Source organism: Apodemus sylvaticus, chromosome 15 (genome assembly GCF_947179515.1).
Source record: "Apodemus sylvaticus chromosome 15, mApoSyl1.1, whole genome shotgun sequence".
Lineage (NCBI taxonomy): Eukaryota > Metazoa > Chordata > Mammalia > Rodentia > Muridae > Apodemus > Apodemus sylvaticus.
In genome coordinates, this window is record NC_067486.1 from 62,595,128 (window position 1) to 62,618,811 (window position 23,684).

General features: G+C 43.1%; 2 protein-coding genes across 2 annotated transcripts in view; both read left to right on the forward strand.

Annotated features, from left to right (window-relative positions):
* Window positions 1–271: 271 nt before the first annotated feature.
* The window catches only part of Eaf2 (ELL associated factor 2), a 1,192,577-nt gene continuing 1,169,164 nt past the window's right edge, over window positions 272–23,684 (forward strand). Inside the window, exon 1 of the mRNA XM_052158383.1 lies at window positions 272–277. The gene's annotated coding sequence lies outside the window, so the exon portion shown is untranslated. The remainder of the gene's footprint in view (window positions 278–23,684) is intronic.
* Window positions 14,232–21,008, forward strand: Ndufb4 (NADH:ubiquinone oxidoreductase subunit B4). The gene is made up of 3 exons (XM_052158392.1): window positions 14,232–14,470; window positions 19,430–19,576; window positions 20,891–21,008. Exons 1-3 carry the CDS (start codon window positions 14,291–14,293, stop codon window positions 20,951–20,953), a joined length of 390 nt encoding a protein of 129 aa, XP_052014352.1. The 5' UTR covers window positions 14,232–14,290; the 3' UTR covers window positions 20,954–21,008.

Below are 23,684 nucleotides of genomic sequence, written 5' to 3' on the forward strand. Positions count from 1 at the left end.
CAAGTTCCAGTACATGCCACAGCCTTCATACTAGGTCAGAGGGTTGCCCATGGCAGCTTACTGATCCAAGAAGACACCCTTTATAGACAGCCTCCCACTGAATGGGCCCCTGGACACAAGCCTACCCTAGGTCCATCCTAAACCCAGGAGATTGAGAGCATATGTCTGTGAGCAGGGAAGGCAGATGACAAGAGCTCCCAGACACGCGAGACTCCAGGGGAAGCAGGCACCCTACTCAGCCACGGCCTCGTGATGGCGGGCAGCCCGGGAGGCTGAGGTAGACGTGGCTGGCTGAGAAGCACTCGAAAGGTGTTTAGAAAAGTAGTGCTTTTAAAAAGGTATCTGTATTTTTCTGTTTTTGAAAAAATAAACTGTAAGGACAAGTAGAGGAGTTGGTTAAATAAATTATAATTATTTTCATAATTAAATTTCACATATATGTATATTTAAACACAATTATTATATTTCACTTGTTATTTTTGCTGTGCTGAAGGTCGAACCCAGGGCTTGGGACATGAGAGAAAACCATTTTACCATGGAGAAATCCCCCAATCATGGTTGTGATTTTCTAAAACATCTTTTAAAACACCAATTTCTAAAACATTTAAAAAAATGTTTTAAATTTGTCTTTTTAAAAATACATTGAAAGAAAAAACATGATTGTCTATAAGACATAAGAATAAAATATTTTTAAATACTTTAATTTTTCATTTTGTTTAAAAAAAATTTCTATAATAAAATGTATCACTTTAGGAATATGGATAAAATATGAACAATATCTTTAAAATAAACCCACATGGCTTCATTTTACTTTTTAATGCTCATTAGATTTAAATAATGAAGTTGTGTACAGAAATAAAAGAAGTTACAGATATTTAGCATGAGTCGATAAGACCAACAGTTGACACCTTCCGCCACAGACACACTTCTCATTGGCTCTCCATCCCTCTGCTCAGTCAGGTGGAATAAAGCAATGGGGTCTGTTCACCCGAAACCCAAGCACACCCCTGAGAGCAAACAATAGCTCTCTAACCACGTCTCCCAACGAGACCTCGGGAGCTTCAACGTATACACGGTCGTAGTGTTCTATTGCTGTGAAGAGACACCGTGACCGTGGCAACTCTTACAAAGGAAACAGTTTAATTGGGCTGGCTTAGAGTTTCAGACGTTCAGTCTATCATCCTTATGGTGGGAAGCATGGCAGCATCCAGGGTGACAAGGAGCTGGAGGGGAGCCAAGAGTTCCACATCTGGATCAGTGAGCGGGAGAAGAGAGAGCCAGTGGGCCTGGCGTGGACATTGAAACCCCAAAGCTCATCCCCAGTGACACGCTTCCTCCAACAAGGTCACACCTACTCCAAGAAGGCCACACCTCCTAATGCTACTCCCTAATAAGCATTCAAATATGAGTCTGTGGGGGCTGTTATATATAATACTGATATATATTGATATATTATATACATTATATATATTTATATTAGTATATCATACATTTATATTAGCATATAATATACATTATATATATATATACACTAATATGTCACCACATATACTAATATTTTTAATTAGCCCTCTCCTTAGTCATTATGATAATAATATGTAATAATTAATTTGAGGGAGGTTACATTTATTTCTTTATTTAGTATACATGGTTCGGAAGGATATCATTTGGCCCAGGCTGGCCTTGTACTTACTACAGAGGATGACCATGAACTCTTCATTCTTTGGCCTCTAGCACATACTGGATTACAGAAAATTAGCACTACATCCAACCCCCCCTTTATTCTACTTAACAAAGCCAAACATTGTGTACTTGATAGTCCTTCGAATGTGATACATTTAGGAAGCCAGAGCTATTCTAGGACAACCCTGTTAGAGAGCTGCTTGCTAAGACAGTATATATCCAGCACCCTTGCAGGGAGAATGGTTTCTTTCTGGTGACACTGAAATGGAAGTGTTAGTTAGGGTTTTGCTACTGTGAACAGACACCATGACCAAGGAAACTCTTATAAGGGCAGCATTTAATTGAGGCTGGCTTACAGGGTCAGACATTATCATCAAGATCGGGGAGCATGGCAGCATCCAGGCAGGCGTGGTGCAGGAGGAGCTGAGAGTTCTACAACTTCATCTGAAAGCTGCTAGCAGAATACTGGCTTCCAGGCATCTAGGACAAGGGTATTAAAGACCACACCCACAGTGACACACCTACTCCAACAGGACCACACCTTCCAATAGTGCCACTCCCTGGGCCGAGCATATACAAACCATTACAGCTGATCTTTAGAATCTGAAATCTAATAGCATGTGCATGCTTGCGTGCGTCTAAGTACCTGCATTCTTCTGTGTTTGTACACATGTGCTGAGTGTCCTGTGCAATTACTCTCCATCTCATTCATTTGAGACAGAGTTTCTTACTTGAATGTGGAGCTAGGCTGGCAGCCAGGAAGTCCCAGCAATCCTACTGTCTCTGCCCTCACAGAGCTGTGGTTACAGTGAAGTAAAGCTAAGGCCAAGAGATGTCTCTCAAGTGTTGTGTTTTTGTCATTCTTTCTTTTGCTTGATGGTATTCTTCCCCTCCCCCCCCCATCAGTGGCATCCTATGCCCTTTTGTTATTTGTACTGACTAAGATATTAATGGCCATCAAGGTGCATTCAGTGGTCAAATACTCTAGAAACTTTTTCATCAAACACCCAAATGGAGACATTATTTTTTTTCCCTGAGTATGCATCCTATTTCTCTTGTCTTACTTGGAATTACAATTTATTATTGCTTCCCTTACCCTGCCTTCTGTTTAAGAACAAGTTTTGTTTCATGGTGAGCACACTCCCTAGAATGCAGCCAGGGATGCAGAGGACATGAGAGGCCTTAATACAGGTTGTACTAGAGAGAAATTCATGTGGACCTGAAGGAGAAGACAGCTTGGCTGGAGAAGCTCCCAGGCAGACTTTGGAACAGAGGTGGTCAGGGTGGGGGTCAGATGGGATAGTTCCTAATGTTGTAGAAATAAGAGCCAATGGGGCAAGAGCTGAAGAGATGGCTCAGAGGTTAAGAGCACTGGTTGTTCTTCCAGAGGACCCAGGTTCAATTCCTAGCACCAACATAATAGTTCGCAACTGCTTATAACTCAGTCCCAGGAAATCTAAGGGATTTTTCTGGCCTCCAGAAGTACTAGGCATGCACACGATACACAGACCTACATGGAGACACCCATATACATACAATAAAATAATAATTATTTAAAAAAATTTTTTTTAAAAAAAAAACTGGGGGAAATGAGACATTAGCCTTGAAATGCGGAGACATTTGCTCTGTGATGATTCTCCTCTTCTGTATTCCCATAAAAGTCTACATTGCCCAGGTGCTGCTTTAGACTTAGATTCTGAATTGTGCACAGAAAACAGTAGAGAGGAGTGGAGTGTTGCTGGGGAGGGGGTGTATATGGGAGAAGGGGTGGAGACAGAAATGGAAGCGGGGTGCAGAAGCATTAGACTCGTACACTCCCCATGAGGTGAGGGGACGCATCAGTTGTTCATGCATTCACCACTGCTGAGATGCACCACACACTGTGCTGGGCTTGGGACGTTGAATGAGCCATGTCTGATATAGTTCTAGTCTCTAAAAAGCCAACATTCTGATGGAGGCTCGGGGGTGTATGTATGGATTAACTAAATAACCAACTGTGTATAAAAGTGTACAATTGCGGAGGATTGGTCTACAATGCTATGAAAGGTCAGAATGGGACTTGACCTTGTTGGTTGGTTAAGAGACCGCAGAGCCGATTTATGAAGGAAGGGTAGAAGTATGTTATAGAATGTAAGGTTTGAGGCAGAGTGGAGAAACAGGGCAAACTGTTAAAGAAAAATAGGCCAAAGGGTCTGTGGAATGAATTAGCTTAAGAAAGGCTGGTGAGGGTGGAGCAGACAGTGCTGAGGCGCCGGAGCTGAGTGCAGTGAAGAAGTAGGCAGCAGGCTGCACTGAGAGCCATAAATCTTGAGAGGGTTTAATTAGAGGCGACAGGATCATGTATATTTAAAAAGGTCACCCTGGCTGAAGCGTGGACAAGAATGGTGGCGGCACAGGGGGAGTGTGGTATGGCCAGGAGATGTCTGTGAACAAGCCAGCTAGGAGACTGTCCCCCAACAAAAGTCGATGCTAGGCAATTCTTTATCTCAAAGACGAAAGTAGGACATAACCTCAACTAAGAGGATTGACCTTATTGTATGTTAAATCTATGACTTGCTAGAAAATGTCATCTTCGGTTGTGTAGAGAAGGCAGTGTTCCTTTCCAGCACAAATATGTGCTTATGTAAGAGACTTTAGTAATAAGAACGGATCCGTGCTAACACCGGGACGAGAGACTGTCTGTGGAAAAAAAAAGAATGCAGGATGTAATATTCATAAGCTTTGGGATATGTCTACATGACAGATGTGCTTCCAAGTGTGCTGTATATTTTTGGCAGAAATCTCCTCCCGCCCCTGTCGCTTTGTATACAGCACACTAAATGGATAGAGGTAGCAAGCCATTATGCACGAGTTTCTTTTTCTTGTGACAAAAGCAATCTACAGAAACACACACATTAAAATATTCCATCACCTCTGCTTCACCCCCAGAAAGTTAATTTTGCTCAAGGAAAAATTAACAAGCCATAATAGCATGGAGAGGTTATAATAAAAGCCCATATTGGAAATAGATCTAGTAAACAAAAACGAATCTGGATGTGAGAGGGCTGAGGAACATAGTTAGCACTCAGTCTAACTTGAAATCAGTGAGCACAGATGCAAATGTGTTCTTTTAAAATTTACATGGAACTACTTATTATAGAAATGGAACATATCCATGATTAAGAGAATGCATCTACTTCATAATAACTCACTGAACAGAATATGATCCACACATTTTCTGACTGTAAATTCTACAGCAAGGCTCTGTCTCGAAAACATCCAGCCGATAAAAAATCCCAACCACTTCCCTAACCACACCAAACCCAACCAAACTAAACCAAACCAAACCAAACTGAACTGAACCGAACAAATGCTGACCACATAAGAGTCTCAACAAAGGTTAAAGGTCAAAGGATGAAGTTTTTTTTTAACAGTAATGCAATTAAACTAGAAATTAGCAACAAAACATAATTAGAACAAAACATATTTTGAAAAGTAAATAGTGCATATCTAGGGGCCAATGGGTAAAGGCTCTGGCTGTCCAGCCTGGTGACCTGAGTTCAATCCCTGGCTCCCACACGGTCAAAGGAGAGACCTGACTCTTGCAAGCTGTCCTTTGTCTTTTACACATCCTTCTCTAACTTTACTTCCAGTGACTCCAATGCTCTCTTCTGGCCTTGAGGACAGTACCAGGCATGCAACACATAGGTAGGCAAATCTCATATACACATATTTTTTAAAAAATATAAGTGAAAGGAGAATTACTGATAACAAATGATTAAGGCACAATGAAAACAGACTCCCAATCAAAATCCCAGCTCTCTGTGTTGTAGGTATTGACAAACTGATTGTTAAGTTCATTTGGAGAAGTTAGGAACGAACTCAGAATACCCACACTCTATCATGGAAGAGGAAGAAAGATGACTGGGGTTTTCAGTCTTCAAACTTTGCTATAAAGCTACAGCGATTAGAACTGCATGGTACTGATAGGCAGACAGGCCAGTGGGAGATCAGTGGAACAGGATGGGAAGCTCAGAAACAGCCCGATATAAACACAGCCAACTGACCTTTGACAAAGGCTCAAATACAATGTACAGTGGAACAAGGACAATCTTTTCAATGAAAAGCACAGAAACAATTAGATATCCTTACACAAAGCACAAAGTTCCATAGAGATCAGACAGAGATTTCACCAAAGCACACTGGGAATGAATCTATGTATAAAACACAAACCTGAGCCAGGCATGATGGCGCATGCCTTAAACACCAGCATTTCAGAGACAGAGTCAGAGACAGGTGGATCTCTGAATTCCAAGCCAGCCTGGCCTATATAGCCAGTTATAGGGGAGTATGGTGACACAAAGAGATCCTGTCTCAAAAATCAATCAACATGCAAACACAAAACTATTAAGCTCCAGAAGATATGTGTAGGAAAAAGACAAAATGCCCTTGGGTATGCAATGACTGTTTTTTTATACAATACCAGATATTACACTTGAACAAAGTAACTGATGAGATAGATTCAATTTAACACAAATTTCTGCTCTCAAAAAGACAATACCAACAAAATAAAAAACAACCCCAGGGCTGTGTGAAAATATTTGAAAAAGACATATCAGTTTAGAATATACAAAATTATTAAAACTCAGCAAGTCTGGTTGAAAAATGGGCCAAGAGCCGGGCAGTGGTGGCGCGTGCCTTTAATCCCAGCACTTGGGAGGCAGAGGCAGGGCAGATGGATTTCTGAGTTCGAGGCCAGCCTGGTGGTCTACAGAGTGAGTTCCAGGACAGCCAGGGCTACACAGAGAAACCCTGTCTTGAAAAAACCAAAAGAAAAAAAAAAAAGAAAAAGGAAAAGGAAAAGAAAAATGGGCCAAGGAAAAGGGAAGGCAGTGGGATGGTGAGGGTCATGTATTATTTAATATGATATACTAAAAATAAAATTTAATACTGAGCCCAGACCCTTAACAGATATAGAGGACACCCAGGCGGGAAAAAATGAGCAGAGGAAAAGCTGCTTTGCCGCATGCCACCAGGAAATTTCAAATGACAACAATGCCCTGCCCTGCCCCCCCTTCCCCCCCCCCCCACACACACACACAGGATACTGACGATGCTCAACACCAGCAAGGGGCTGGATCCATGAAAAAGCTCACTGATGTCTGGCAAGAAACTGATGTGGCACAAACACACTGAAAGACAGCTTGACAGCATCGTACAGAACTAAGTATACTCTTGCCGCACAATAAAGCAACTGATTCATTTGGTATTTACCCAAAGGGTTTGAAAACTTGTGTCTGCACAAAAACTCACACAGGGATGTTTATGATAGTTCTACACATGATTGTCTAAATGTGAAGGCAAGCAGGTGCTCTTCATCAGGTGAATGGATAAACCAGAAGAGACTGGGCATCCAGATGACAGAATAATGTTTGGTTATAAAAAGAACTGTCAAGCCACGAAGGACTGGGTGAAAGAAGGCAATATGAAGGGACAAAGTATCATGATTAATTGATATCTTCCTCTTTTTACTTCTAATTATACCCACTTGTTTCTTTTGTTTGTATTAGTCTTTCTACAATATTATCTCTATAACGAGATCATGGCAGCAGCAGAAAGGTCGGTGGTCACCAGGAGTTAGTGGGTAGGAGGTAGGTTGACTGGACAGAATATCGAGGATTTATAGATCAGAAAAAATACTTCACAGGTCATTATAATGATGGCTATAATACATCACAGCTTGTCCCAATCATAGAACTAACAGCACCAAGAGTGGAGCTTAATGCAGACCAGAGGCCACAGGTGGTCATTTTTTGTGAGTGTTTCTCCATCGCTTGGAACTGTATGACCCCCAAACACTGAGGGTGCCCCAGCACCCCACGCCTCGGAAGGCGACACCCATATCACTCTTGAGAAACGGTCTTGATGCAATAACATGAGGATTTCTTTATTCCAGAATTCTGGGTTCCACAGTCGTACACCGCGCAGGGTTAGAGGACTGTGAACCCCGAGTGCTGAATTGTGACAGCTTTTATAAGTTAACAACAAAGCCCTCGAATCACAAACCAATCATTTCTTAGCATGGAGAGCCCAAGAAGTGCGAGCCAATCGATTTGTACCACTCCCTAGTTTTTAGTCCAATCAGTTTAAATTATCGGAGCCCCGCGCTCAGTGGACCAATTAGTTTCCTATTTTCTTGGAGTCAATAGCTGCATGAACTCCTGGGGGTAATGGTGTAAGCAGTTTACAGAAGCAAGATAAGCTTAGTTCATTTCCAGTTACCTTGTGGGGCCAGGATCACCTACCTATTCAAGGCCTTTTTGCCTGGCTCTGAACAAAGGGCGGGCTCTGGACTGTGACCTTTTACCTAGTTTCTAACAAAGAGCACAAAGAGCGAGCTCTGGAATATGAAGTGTTTGGGGCTCCTTAGAAGACTGGAGTTAGGCTGTATTTTCTATTCTTTCAGAACCAATGTGCCACTCAGTGGGAGGAAGACACTGTCAATGGCTGTGCCTGGTGAGGGAAGTTTGGGTGGTATATGAAAAATATTCACATCTTTCTTGTTTTTCTGCTAACTTAAAACTACTGAAAATAAAGTTTGTTTTTATGTTTTCATATACAAAGTAGATAATGTTGTAGCAGGACTGGGAAAAACAAAAGAAACAATAAATAGATACAACTAGAAGTAAAAAGAGGAAGATAATTATGAACATGACATATATTTGAGTTCCTAGGATAAGAGCAGAATCTCCCTGACAATGTGTTTAAAATAAGAGATTTGAAAAAGTGGGTATCAGAATTGCTTAGAAGAAATAGAAAACCTTACCATGCCAATAACCCTTACAAAAGCTAAATTCAGAGCTGAAATTCTCCCCCATCAAAATGACATAAACTCCAGACAGAATTACAGCATAATTTATTAAGTAATCAAGAAATAGACCTTACACACACTGTTGGGAGAGTTTAAAAGTATAATAATAAAATAGACATAGGACTAGATAAGAGGGTCTGTGCTTAAGAGCAAGTGGCGCTCTTGCAGAGGACCCAGGTTTGGTTCTCCGCACCCAAACTGTGCAGTTCACACTGGCCAGGGGATCTGACCCAGTTTCCTGGTCTCCACGGGCACACATGTACACTCATGGCACACATACACACACACAGGTACATGTACACAAGCACACACAGATACACACACACATATACATATACATACATACACACAACATAAGTATCTCTAAATGGATTTCTTTAAAAAGCTATATATTCAATTCATTTCATGTAAATATACTCAAAAGTAGCAAGAACCAAATAAGACAAAATAATATAGAGCCAACTCATCTATGAAGATGAGTGGTAAAGTTAAAAGGAAAATGTTAATTTAATTTATACATAGATCAAGAAACACACAGAATGGGCTTAACTCTGCAATAAAAAGAAAGTTCAACCTTGGAACAACAAAGAGGATTTCTTTCTTTCTTTTTTGAACAGACTAATATAGATAAAACAGCTGACAATGTATCAAAAATATAGAAATAGCAATTGACCAACTATATAGTCATTAATGATTTAAGGAGCCATTTTGGCAAGAAATACAAGAGAAATTTCTTGACTCATCAATGGGCTCTGTCAAACCCTACTGGAAAAATAATATTTAATGATGAAACACCCAAGGACCCTATTAGATCTGGGAACGAGGTGGGATACTATTTCTGCTACTTTACAGCACCACACCGGAAGTCATGGCTGATGCAACAGTGAGAGAAGAAAGAAAAAAGCATTGTTTTGGGAACAAAAAGGCAATACTTCCACATGCATAGGCATGATGAACTTATGTAACAACCCAGAATAAGGCATAGAAAAATGAGTAGGACTTTTTAAAATCTTTATACTGGAACAGCATATGAATTAGTAATATTTCTTCATTCTAGTAACAGTGAGGTAGAAACAAAAGCATTAGTAATAAAACTACAATGTGGGCTGGAGAGATGGCTCAGAGATTAAGAGCACTGACTGCTCTTCCAGAAGTCCTAAGTTCAATTCCCAGCAACCACATGATGGTTCACAACCATCTGTAATGGGTTCCAACACCCTCTTGTGGTGTGTCTAAAGACACACACTCTCTTCTGGTGTGTTTGAATACAGCTACAGTGTACTCACATACATTAAATAAATAAATAAATAAATCTTAAAAACCTACAATGTAACAGGAATGACCCTCATAGCAGAGGCGACAGCTCTGTGTTTGAGGCGACAGAAGTCACGATTAAAGAACATAATGGAGACATGGAATATAAACAAGGAGGGATGGGAGATGAATGGATTCTTGAAGCTCAATTTCTTTTTATGGAACTTGGCAACTCATCTCTAAAATCCATCCAACAAAAGCAGATGAGACAGTCTTGGACAATGATACAGGGTAGCAGGTTCTAGGGAAGAAATGTTTGTCTTACTTCCCATCCTAGCCCTAGCACCCGTAAAGGTAATGTCTGGAGAAGAAAAAGAGTCGTCCCAGTACATATGATTTCGGAGTGTTCATCACAGTTTCTGAACTCAGGAAAGGGAACAGCATCACTTGTTAAAAACATAAGCAAATTTTTATTTTTTCCAGGTCTGGATTCCAAATCTTGGAGGATATGAAGGAGGAAAATTTGAGGTCATTCTGAAATCTAGTATTTAAGGTAAAATAGATATTTCATATTCATCTCTTTGTGTCCTGAGCACACAAGATTTTATAAGAACCCTTCTAGGAAATTGGGGTGAATTCTGCCTCCTAAGTTCCCCTACCACAACAATTTTGAATCTCCAAAAGCAGGAGCTTAGAAACTCCATTATTTATTTATTTATTTTTTTTTATTTTTATTTTTGGTAAAAATAGACACAGAGGCCCATGAGAATCCCCAAACAACACCGACTATCGCTATTACTCCCCACAGCTCATGCTTTGGTTGTAGGACATAGAGCAACTGAGCTGGACCTGGGCTAAAAGCTTCCCATCTGGTGGCTGCTTTTCGCGGTGCTGGAAGGCACTATGCAGGCTCCAGGAGGATAAAAGGTATCCACAGTCTCACCCAGCTACATATGCACCTTCTGTGTACAATACTGGCCCACCTGGAATAGATGCCCACTGGTACACTACTGGATTATCCGTTATGAATTACAGTTGTGGTACTGTAAACCTAGTCAAAAGGGGAGTCGTGTCCCAGCGAGAAAGCTACCACTGTTGTTTTACTAAATGGACCTATTTGCTGGTCAATGTTCCTTCTCAATTCAGTATTTGTGTTTATGCCCATAGAGCAGTGCTGTGCTCAGCTTCAGCCAGAGAAGCGGCTGCTTCTCTCCCCTCCTCCTTTTCCTCCTCCTTTTTTTCTCCTCTTCTCTTCTTTCCTCTTCTCCCCCTACCCCCAGCGGCAGAGGCGTGTAACTCATCAAAGTGCTGATAATTAGTGACTGTTAAATGCTCATCCCTAAATGGGACGTCTAAATCACCCCCTTAAAGGTTCAGAAACCATCTTGGAGGAGAGAGTGGAAAGAATGTAAGAGCCAGAGAAAGCTCTGGAGCGCTGCGGAGCACTGTCTTCTGGGAATGGAACGGCAGTTGCTCCCATGAGCACACAGCTGCTGCGATTACCAGCACAAGGCTTGTACAAGGTTGGGCCCTTCAGCATTCTAGTACGGACTGGAGAAAGACCCTATCTCTTCCTGCGGATTTATAGGTGGTCAACTATTGTTGGGGGAGGGGTCAACTTATGAGGCCTCATTTTTTTCTCAAACGAGTTAATTTTCTCCAGTGATGTAGCTACTGGTTGTCCACGCTTTACTAAATAACCCCTCACCATATTTCTGATGCAACCCTAATTAAACTCACTGGACCACCAGTAAAAAGAACATGGGAGCAGAAGGAGGAAGAACTGGGAAGAGGACAGGAATCAGTGGGAGCAGAAGGGGCACAAGAGAGAGTAACAATGGATGAATATGATCAATGCACATTATATACGTGGATGAAAATGCTCCAGTGAAACCCTTTATCATGTAAGCTGACGTTAAGAGAGAAACTGAAAAGGTACCCGTTATTATTTCAATGGGAATAATCAGTATTTGAGGAATTAAAATACGTAAAACATAATAGCATGTAATACACAATACTTGGTGAATTGTATGTCCTTGTAAAACAAAGCAAAATTCCACGTCTTTAACCATCATCTTGAGTCATGTTTATGAGAACTAAAAAACATAGGTATATCTCCTTAAACTCATGCAAATATTTCACTTTAATAAAGTTTCTCTTTCATAGGCACATCCCTTTTCAACTTTGTAAACTGGCTTATACTCACATCCTCCCTGCTTTTCTTTATTCTTTTTATTTTCTTCTCTTCCCATATCAATGTCTTAAAAGGGTTTTTAAAATGTTATTTAGTATTTTAAAGTTTACACCCTGAGCCTGCGACTTTGAGAACACTTTTCTTCCTCCCTCCCCTCCTTTCTCCTTTCTCCTTCCCTTCTCCATCCCCGCCTTTATTGAGTGTGATGATTTTTCTGCTGCCCTGAAGCAGGCTTTCTCAGGAGTCGACTTGGCTTTCTATTCATTGGACATAGAACTCCTTTGCAAATATCCTCCTCTGCCTGTGCACTGCATGATTGTCAGCTTCTGGGGAAAAAAAAATAACAAGGATCCGGCTTCCATTTCTTGTGTAATTTCTCTACTGAGCCCAGAAGATTGACTAAGACTGGATGGTGTAAGGTGTGCTTCGCGCAGGGGTGCTTAATAAATATTTTAAAACAGTATTAAAGTGTTGAATAAATTTGACAGCGGTGCTGCTGCTCATCACTTCAGTGCCAACACTTTCCGGGCCCTGTCACTGCCTAGCAACCATTCCCCCCACATACCTACATGTCCCCAGAAGTCTGAGCCAAGCAGACGCTCCCTTTCGATCTAGCTTTCCTTGTTGGAGTTATTGTTTCCATTGTTGCCTCCAGAGGAGTGTTACCTAATATGGTTACCTGTTGTGTGCCTTAAAGCTGATCTTTCCCCTTAATGATACTGTGTGGGCGTGGGCGGAGGAGGGGTGGGGGAGGAGGTAAAGGAGGGTTAGTGACAGGTGGAGGATTGGAGGGGGGAGGGGGTGGGAGGTGCGGAGATGGTGAGGACTGTGTGCCTTACCTTCATTTACTCTCCAAATCGTCTTTCCTGTTTTCATTCTCTTGAAACAGAGGTTTGTAGAGTACCCCAGGCTGGCCTTGAGCTCAAAGCTCCTGTGTCAGTCTCCCAAGCCTTGGGTTTGTGGAATGCACTAGTATTCTGCTGCTTAACTTCCTATCTGTAAGCACGGCTTTTATTTTCAGTACCTAAGGAGTGCTAAGGATTTAAGAGCGGTGTTTTGTTTTGTTTTGTTTGCATTTTAACTAAGAAATTTATCCAGGAGTTTCATTCTTCATTATTTTTCTGATCTACTATAGCCCGGTAACACTTGGTCTGTAACCCCATTCTCCTATCAAACAGTATTTTTATGTCTACAAAAGATAAGCTTATACTTAGGTGGTAATGAACCAGTCTGCCTCCATCTTAGGTTTAAAAGCCATCTGACAGCAAAGACAAACTAAGCTCGTTAGTTAAAGCTGTTATTTAATCAAGGATTGAGCCATGCCCTACCCTATAACCTTAACTACAAATGGTTCTGCCTGTTCCAGGAGTGGCAATCACATTTTTGTTTCAAAAAATGAATGTTCATCTTGCAAAAGACTTGTGTAAGTACCTTGTATGACTACCTGCTGTTATGTCTGCCTTTGTGTCTTTGTTTCAGGAGACTAACTTATTATGCTTATATTCTGCTCCTGTAACTCCACCTATTTTGTCACAAATCCCCATTTAGAAACCCCCCCCCCCCACCTCTGAACTATGAAAACCTTCCTCACTTTCAGTGAACCTTCCTTGCCTTAGGGGGACGCAGTTTGTGTGCACGAATAAAAACCTGGCTTTAGTTAATCTGGACATTGTCTGAGTCGGTGATCTTTCTCCTCCGATCTTTGGGATTAACAGGGATTGGTCCTAGAGTAGTAATCTTTAGAAAAGCTTATTCTCATAAAATAAAGTCTCTCTTATTTGGAGTGGGACAAAGCTAGGGAAATGTTTGAAATGCAATTTCATTGTTTTCAATGACTCATTTAACTGCAACAGTCTTGCTAGGAGTGCAGGGTCAAGGTCATTTCTCCAAGATAAGAAATAGGAAATTTGGGAGACACTAAAGACCTTCTACAAGGTCACCCAGTTTAGACGAACCCACCCCGTAAGACTTCAGGAGCCACAGACAACAGTTTCCCAGTTCTCGTGTAGTCTGCTCAACTTCAGGAAATCAGTTCTGCAAGCAAGCAGTAGCACAGAGAGAAAGGAGTTTTAACACCAGATAAGAGGGAGGCAAACCGAGAAAAGGTGCGCACGCGCCGAATACGTGTGACGAGGGGCGTGAAGGTAGGCTTGGCAAAAGCTCCGCCCCGTTTCGAACTCCACCCCTCTCCCGCCCCTTCCTGCCTGAACGCTCCGTACGTGCGCAGGCGCACTTCCTGAGCCTGAAGGTCAAACCAAAGAGGGCAGCCCTTGTATCCGCGCAGGCGCAGATGTGCGCCGGGAGCCAAGATGTCGGGTTCCAAGTATAAGCCTGCGCCCCTGGCCACTCTCCCCAGTACCCTCGACCCTGCCGAGTATGACGTGTCTCCAGAAACCCGAAGGGCGCAGGTCGAGCGCTTGAGCATAAGGGCCCGGCTTAAACGGGAGTATCTGCTTCAGTACAACGACCCCAAACGCCAATCGCACATCGTGAGTGGGGCCGGGCGGGACTGTGGGCCGGGGCAGCCGCATCTCGCGTGGGCGCACGCGGGGCCGCCCAGCTCCAATCCGAGTGCTGGACACCGGCCCCTAGCCGCGCAGCCCTTCGGCCTTTGGCTCAGTGGTCAAAGGGATTGAGCTCCGGCTGCAGACCCAGCTGGCCTTGCGTCCTGGCTTGACGTTTCCCCTGATTTGGAGAAACTCGTTAAGCTGCATAGACTCGGCTTTCTTGTCTGAAACATGGCCATAATATGGTCCTTCATATCTTTCGAGGCAGATTAACACGTGACTAATCTAGCACAGTATCTTCCTTGAAAAGGGCGTGTTTAGGCCCGGTACTCCCAAGTGTATGGCATAAAAAGCTGTTTTGTGCCTTTCAGCTCATAACTCTTAAGAACACTTCTTTCTCTTGAGAATAGGGGTTGTTCAGATTAAGTGTGTTACAGCACTTGAGGCCTGATGCATTCGGCTTTGGAATCTGACTTCATGGCCTAATAAACTAACAAACAATGATCCCTGGGCAATTCTCGTAATCTCTCTCAAACCACAGCTTTTTTATGTTCTGCTGGAAAATGGTGTGCATTCGTCATAGAGTTGTGAAATCAAACGAGAAACTATGTAGCATCGCTATGTAACACATGTCAGTAAATGATATTTACTTTTAGACAGTTTCCTTTGTAAAAGCTGTCTAAATAACTCAAATGGTATTTTTTTTAAATGAAGATTCTCCAACAATTGCATACACATTCTCTATAATTTTTGAAAGTTATGAGAACAACCAAGGGAAAGTTACACTATGTGGCCAGGTTCAGTACTAGCCTCCAGTGGCTCAGATCTCCAAGCCCTCCAGCCACAGTTTCACATACTGGGGTTCCTGACACTTGAAACCCATGCCTGGCCTGAAAAACATTTAAAAAATTAAATGTCACAACCATTCACAGAAGTATGCTGTGTTACGCTCTTGGCTTTCTAGATGAGATTGTAAGGACAGTTATATCCAGAAACAGGTCACACACCATAGTCTGTGTGACTATCATCTTGCCCAGATATACAATCCTCTACCAGGCCTTTGTTATAGGGTGAAGGAGATAGACCTGTTCTATACTGTACACATAGTTGCTTTCGATGTGCTAGATAGTATGGTATTAGTATTAATAATTATGTAATTTATTTTTCAGAGAGGGTCTCTATATACAGCCCTGGCTGTCTTGGAAATTAGTATGTAGAACAGGCTGGCCTTGAACTCACAGAGATCCACCTGCCTCTGCTTTGTGAGCGCCCACATTAAAGGCATGGACCGCTATACTGGGCCCGTTTAATTTTTTTAACGTAACTAGAATAAGGCCCCAGTCGGGTGTGAAGTTTGAATCTCTGTAACCCAGGGCAGTTTCTATTTCTCATCCCTAATGGAGATAAAGATACCTACCTCTTTAGCTATTCAGTTAATCATTTACTAGCCAAAACATGTGGATCCCTTTGTCTTTAGGGTAACTAATTTGGTCAAATATAACTGCTCAGGACCTATTATGAGACTAAAAAGCTGAGCTAGGAGTGTAAAGCCAGCTGTAAGTCCCTTTCCTTGTAGAGCTCGTTAGAACTCTAAATCATTTGGTGTGAGATGATGGTGAATGCTACCGAAAAGAAGGGTGGGGTCAGCTGTGCGTGCGTGCGTGCATGCGTGCGTGCAGCAGGGAAGGAAGCACCTGTTTGGAGCTTGGCTTTGGGTGTCTTGTTTTTGTTTGTCTGTTTTGTAGTGTTTGGGATCAAATCCATGGTCTCACATGGTAGGGAAGCACTCTACCACTGAGCCACGGTCCTGTCAGAGCTTGGCATTTTAAGGAAAGATCTGAAAGAAGTGAACAGAAGGAGTTAGCTTGAGGGAGGAAACGAGCGTGCCAGTTAGAAGAGACTGTAAGCACAAGGCCAGGGGTGTTCTTGGTGGTTCAAGTGCTTAGTACATCTCAAAAAATACCAGAGAGCTAATTCAGAATATGTTAGCAGGCCTGGTAGTTTGGAGGCAGAGCCAAGGTTTATTTTTTTTGTCCTTTTAACATGATGCCTTTAAAAATAATATCATTATTAATTGTATTGTTTTATTTTATATTAGATGCATTGATGAGAATTTCATACAGTGTATTTTAATGATGAACTTTTGTTTTTGATGAGGTCTTTATGGATAAAATAGCCAGGTGGGGGGAGGGGCACAGTGACAAACCGAAGTTAAAGAGGACCCTGGGACTTGCTCACACCAGACCCAGACCTTGTATGACATTGTAAAGATCTACTGAGAAGGGAGTCCATAACGGAGACTTACATCTTAATAAAATCTCTCAAGTTTGCTTCCTTTAGGATTGTCTGTGAGGTAGCGAGGGCAGCGAGGGATGGGCCAGGAGGCTTTGCAGCAGTTAGATCCCTTGGCTAATGGGCGCTGTGACAGTGGTGGAGGTGGTAAGGTCCACGCAGTGGCTCCCAGGTCAACGAAGGCCCTTTTACTAGAAGATTGATCAGATCAGGTTACCTTACTTTTGGGATGCCTGGGTAGATGTTGAGTTTAACATGGAGGTCTAGGGCTAGAGGAAGGTTGTTGGTAGCCATGCCCATAAGGGCTTAAAGTCATGTGACCAAATGACCTCTTTCACGGAGTGAATGTAAGAGAGCCCTGCAGAAGCTGAGGCCCAGTGCTCAAAGACTGAAAAACAACAGAAGGAAAAGAACAGGGGAGAGGAAGGGAGACTGGGCAGAGGGGAAGGAAACCAAGCAGAGGTGGACTCAGGAAGTACTGGGGAAGGTGTGAGGGCTTCACCACACCCGAGGCTGCCTGCTGCCATTTCACTGGACATTGCGTGGTGTCCGGCCCCTTCCCGCCATTTACTTAGTTCATTTTTTTTATTTTAAACAATTTTTTTAGTGTTATGTTTTGCTTTTTAAAATTTTATTTATGAGTGCTTTGCTGCACATATGTCCACAGACCAGAAGAGGGCGTCAGATCCCCTTAAAAATGGTTGTGAGCCACCATTTGGTTGCTGAGAATTGAACTCAGGACCTCTGGAAGAGCAGTCATCGATCTTAACCACTGACCAGCCATCTCAGCAGCCCTACTTAATGCATTGTAGGAGTGTTTTGTCTGCATTTCTGTGTGTGTACCACATATGTGCCTAATGGCAGAAGAGGCCAGAAGTAGACACTGGATGGTTGGAACTAGACTTAGGGATGTCCTGAGCCACTGGATGGGCTTGGGAACTGAGCCCAGGTCCTCTTCAAGAGCAACAGCTAACCACTCTTCGCCACTGAGCCTCTCCTCTGCCTCTTTCCCCTGATCTTGATCATGAAGTTACTGGTATTTTGTGAGATGAAATGTCTATTTCCAGAGGACAGATCTGGAAGCTTTTACAGTGCAGAGCAGTGAGTGGTGGGTGAGTGGAGAAGTCTCATTGTGTGGCATTCAGATGCATTCTTTAGCAGAAAAGCAGATGCATTTCATCTGCTGGCTCCATTTATGATCATGAACCCGTCTGCCCTAGAGTAAGGTGCTAATACTATTCCTTTTAGAGCAGCAGCAGGTTAGTTTTTGGCTTCTCAGAATGGTAGTGAGCTGCAGCTGGTCCACCTGGGGTCAAATTGCTGTACTTCTGTTTAGTTTGAAATGCAAATGTCAGAGTTATTTCAGTCTTGCCAATCATGGCTGCTTGGTGCTCCTGAAGACCTTAGATGTTCGTGCTGCATACTGAAGACTAAAGCTGATTTTATTTGCTTATTTTAATCTGCCAGTTAATTGGAGAGAATAATTTTGTAAAATCACTTGGGGATTTAGCTAATTACGTTTAATTATGTGTTTGGGGTAGATTTGCTATTCTTAGGAGATTATTTTAGTATAAATATTAAATTATTTTTTTTCTTAGCCAAAATAAGCTGATTATTTTTTTTGACAGTTTTGACCTTTTGACCTTTTTTCTTTCTTTTTCTTTTTCTTTCTTTCTTTTCTTTCTTTCTTTCTTTTTCTTTTTGCAAGACTTTTAATAGTGTAGAAGGTAACAGTTTGTTTTTTCAAACATCAGCCAAGTTTGTTTAGAAACGTACGGTTCGTGGGTGAGAGGTATAGCCCAGTGTTAGGGCTCACTCCTCGCTTACACAGTGCCCTTAGTTTGATCTTCTGAACCAAAGGAAAGCAAAGCCCTCTACTTCAAAGTTAGGGTGAGCCTGCTTTCATCTTCCTGCCACTGACCTAGCAGGGAAGGCCGATTGTGACAGCATTAGAAAGGTGCTAGAAACAAACTAGGAAGCTTGATAGAGCATCTGAGGTCTCTCTTCATCAGGCCTGTGTGTGGTTCTCATGGCCACTTCCAAAAGAGAGACGGAGGATGAATCTGAGGGACTCGTGAAAGCAATGAGAAGGGGGAGGTGGCTTCTCTGCGTTTACAGTCAGGAATCTCACACTGTACTAGAACGCTAGAGGGAGAGGGGAATCCTGCAGGGTATGAATAGGATCCTCAGAAAGTTGTTTTTAACCCTAGGTGGTGCACACCTAGGATCCCAGACTTGGGAAGCTGAGACACAGGATTGCCATGAGTTTGAGGTTAGCCAGGGCTACAGAGCAAGACCTTGTTTAATAAAAACCAAAACCACAAAAGAAAAGGGGAAAAGGGGGGTGGGGAAGAAAATTAAGTTTCAAATAGTAGAAACCAGTCAGGTGAGATTCATGGCACAGTCCTGTGATCCCAGACTTGGGATGGAGAGATCAGAAAGCCAGGGTCAAGGTTGGTGTGCTCCCTCACCACAGCCCCAAGGTGTGCTCCCTCACCACAGCCCCCGAGGTGTGCTCCCTCACCACAGCCCCCAAGGTGTGCTCCCTCTCCTCAGCCCTGAGGTGTGTTCCCTCACCACAGCCCTGGTGACTTCTTCCTCAACATGTCCTCCTTAAGGCTGACAAGCCTTTGTTTGTATTCTTTTCAGGAGGATCCTGCATTGATTCGATGGACCTACGCAAGATCAGCAAATATTTACCCTAATTTCAGACCCACTCCCAAGAACTCACTTTTAGGAGCCGTGGCGGCGTTTGGGCCCCTCATCTTCTGGTATTATGTTTTCAGAACAGACAGGGTAAGTATTAGGGCTAGATGTTCAGCTGGTTTGAGAGGTCCCTCCTAGGTGTCCCCAGCAGTTCCTCGTAGTGATCACTCCCGGTGCCCCACCCAGGGGAACAGTCCTCTCTTGTTCTGTCTTGTATCTTTATTCCTTTCTGGGAACAGTTGGTGTTTTCATTTGATTTGATACTTTCGTTTTAAAAAAAAGTCAGCCTATGTGTCTTTCAGGTTTAATTTAATGGCTTCTTTGCAGTTTAAAAAAAGTAATAGAAGGGTTAGTTTAAATTGATGAGAGTAGAATTCAGTTCATGAAAGTCTTCCTGTTTTTCCCCCAGATAATATAAGAAATCATAATGTGATTATTAAGCAAGTAAATACCATAACAACTTTTTAAAAGTTGATTTTCTCATTAGAGGGTGTATAGAAACTTGATTTTACTAAGACAGGATTGAGAAGATGTCCCTGTGTCCCCCAGGCCAGTCTCAAATTTTAAGCCTCCGAGCATTGGGATTACAGGAGTGAGAGACCTGTGTGATTTAGAACTGAAGTTGTTTTGTGTTTGACCTTGAGATGCCCTGGAGAAGTCCTTTAGCTTCGCTGGTGCATTTGTTAGAGGTGGTGTGTGGAACTGGCTGAGTGTTAGCAGAGTATGGCTCACTTAGCATTGCTCTGCTGCCGAGCTCTGCGTGTGAGTGACTCTTCAACCACACTCGACCCCAGCAGCGGAAGCAGAGGGAGCCTGCCAGGTGCTGTCTTCAGAGGCCTGGCTGCGTGCTCAGACAAGGCTGTTCCATTCCTGTTCTCCATTCCGGGCCCAGTCCAGGGCTTATGTAGCCATGTAGGCTGGAGGCCAGCCACTTCTCTGCGAGAGCTCTTACCTTTTATTGATAGATAGCGCGTTTTCAGAGGTTGTTTGCATCGATTTTTGCTGTTTGCTTTTGAAGCTACGCATGGTAGCTCATACGTGTAATTCTATCCCTGGGGAGACTGAGGCTGGAGGATCACCATGAGTTTGAGGCCAACTATATTAATGGCTGAGTTCCAGGCTAGCCTAACTGTAGGGTGTGATTCTGCCTCAAGACAAAGCAGAAATGATGTCTGCTTAGGAATGGGGAAGTTCCTTCTTGATTACTAAAAAATAGCTAAGATACTTGAATGATGTATTTTCTTACTGTCCTAACTTTAGCTTCTTATTACTTCCTCAGAGTCCTTGGGCTTTAGGGAATGGGCTTACAATTAAATTTTTATTCCTGATTTGCCATTATTCCATGTCCTTGTAAGAATGACTTGCTTTTTAATATTTTGTCTCTTTTTATTTTAATCTATACAGGACAGAAAAGAAAAACTTATCCAGGAAGGAAAATTGGACAGAAAATTTAACATCTCCTACTAAGTTTGGCAGGATGATTCTATTCTTGAATAAATAAATCTATTAATTAATCACTGAACAGTTTCTTTATTCTTGGATTTATTGTCAAAGCATGTTAATACCTTAAAAAACAGAAGTTAAGGTGGCTTGTGCTGGAAATCTGTGTGTCAGAATAATGGCCAAAGTTTACTGAATATTATAGAATCTGACTTTTAAGAGATCAGCTCAATGAAGACACATTTGTTTATTCATTTAATCTGTTAGTCAGCAACTGAGTATTAACCGTGGCCAGTTGGGGTGCGCTCTGAGGGTACAGTGGTCAGAGAGTCAGAAAGCACAGTTCAGAGAACCCCGAGCAGCTGAGCCCTCAGTGCCTGCAACTTTAATACCTGAGCCCTTGCTTGTCTCCAGCCTTCTGTGTAAGCACGGCAGAAGGGGACAGCGCTGTGAAGCACGCTACGGATCCTTGGGAGGTGCAGATAAGGAAGTAGCTCTCTTTGAGAAGCTCGGGGAACTGACATTCAGCTTGGTCTCTGAAGTCCCCGAGGCTGACAGGCCAAACTGGAACATGAGAGAGCAAGGCCTGTTGGTTTGTCTGACCCTGCCGCCTCTGGAGTAAGAAAGTGAGGATCACGAGATCGTGCTGAGGAACAGAAGGATAACAGCTAAGGGCATAGGCTGGAAATCCGGCCTGCAGTAAAAGATAGCTGGGATTTAGCAGCTAGAATTCTGGTCTCCATTTTCTTTTTATAGTATGGAGATAGCAATGCCTTTCACCTCATAAAGTCGTGAGGATAAAAACGAAGTAGTATTAGCCAATAAAAACCACTGTGACTCTTCTTGCAGTTCAGTTTGAAACTGGTGAGAGTCTTGTCCACAGTGGCAGTGAATTGAGCTCTCTCTGGACTGATTCTCACACACACACACACACACACACACACACACACACACACACGCTTGGCCTTAGCTTTGAAAGCATATGCAACTAATCTCATCACACACACACACACACACACGCGCGCGCGTGCTTGACACACACACACGCTTAGCCTTAGCTTTGAAAGCATATGCAACTAATCTCATCTGTTCCCAGCATGAACCTTCATTAGCACAGACAGCAGCGGGCCTGTGAGCGGGGAGTGCAAGGAGGAGAGCGGCTCCCGGAGCAGTCTGAAGACCTCTGTGCACACAGAATTTCCCCTTCATACCTGAGGGAAAGCGAATGTCCTGTGTCCAGTGACCAAGAGTTAGCCCGGCAATACCTGTGTGCATCCTGGGTGCCTCAGCATGACTGGCTGGGTCCATCCCACAAGCAGAGGAAGGCGTTAGGGCATAAAGCAAGGGCAGTATGACTCGAAACTGAGTATTAGCAGCAATGGGCCTGAGGGTGTGGAGGTGGCACAAGAAGTCTGTCATTTCCTCATCGGCACCCTTCAGATCTTTAACCTGCACACATTAAATAGCATAAATCTGCCAAACAGTACAGGAGGGGTGGTGGACACTGCTACACTGTCCACGCTGCTACAACTGCCTGTTGGGCTGTAGCCGTGGTCCTCTCAGTCATGCTTTCTAGATGTCCCTTCACTGGCCATCACTTTAAATGGAGATTACTTGACTGATGGAGTCACCAGCACCTGTCTCTAAGGACAGACTTAGTTACTCTGGGTCATTGTCATAGCGATCCAATAGTTACAGTTACTTTGGGATGGAAGTACCAAGATATTCCAGTGAGTGCCCTGGGCTCCTTACAACCCGTCTTGCCCTCGATTGTGTACCATAGTGCTAGTGCCCTTGGGGTCACATACCAGTGTTGGCCAGTTAGGAATCGGTGCCTCCAAAGTGTAAAGTGTTTTTGGTTGACTGACTCCCTGGTACAAAAACTCGAATGACCTGAATATAGCTGAAGATTCAATATCAGATTACAGTTTCCCTGGCAGAATGCTTTTCCTTGTCCCCTACAATGGATCAGGGTATCTTATTCATCAAAGCTGAAATTGGGCCAGTGGGATGGCTCGGGAGGTGGGGTGGGGTACCCATACGATAGAAGGAGAGAACTGAGTCCTACACATTTTTGCTATGCGTGAGATGCAGCACACATTTGCCTACATGCACACAAATAAATGTAAAAGAAAAGACTAAATTTGTCGATTGTAAGACCCCCAAAAACCGAGGGTGCCCCAGCACCCCACGCCTTGGAAGGTGACACCCAAATCACTCGAGAGAAACGGTCTCAATGCAATAACATGAGGATTTCTTTATTCCAGAATTCTAGGTTCCACAGCCGTACACCGCGCAGGGCTAGAGGACTGTGGACCCCGAGTGCCGAATTGTGACAGCTTTTATAAGTTTACAACAAAACCCGTGAATCACAAACCAATCATTTCTTAGCATGGAGAGCCCACGAAATGCGAGCCAATCAATTTGTACCACTCCATAGTTTTTAGGCCAATCAGTTTAAATTATCTGAGCCCGTGCTCAGTGGACCAATTAGTTTCCTATTTTCTTGGATGTCTATAGCTGCGTGAACTCCTGGATAGGGGTAATGGTGTAAGCAGTTTACAGAAGCAAGATAAGCTTAGCTCATTTCCAGTTACCTTATGGGGCCAGGATCACCTATTCAAGGCCTTTCTGCCTACCTCTTAAAGGGCGGGCTCTGGACTGTGAACTTTTACCTAATTTCTAACAAAGAGCACAAAGAGCGGGCTCTGGAATAGGAAGTGTTTGGGGCTCCTTAGAAAGCTGGAGTTAGGCTGTA

Coding starts and splice junctions, on each gene's coding strand:
- Ndufb4 (XM_052158392.1), top strand. CDS start 14,291: ATGTCGGGTTCCAAGTATAAGCCTGCGCCCCTGGCCACTCTCCCCAGT. Junction 14,471..19,429: donor CCAAACGCCAATCGCACATC/GTGAGTGGGGCC, acceptor TATTCTTTTCAG/GAGGATCCTGCATTGATTCG. Junction 19,577..20,890: donor ATGTTTTCAGAACAGACAGG/GTAAGTATTAGG, acceptor TAATCTATACAG/GACAGAAAAGAAAAACTTAT.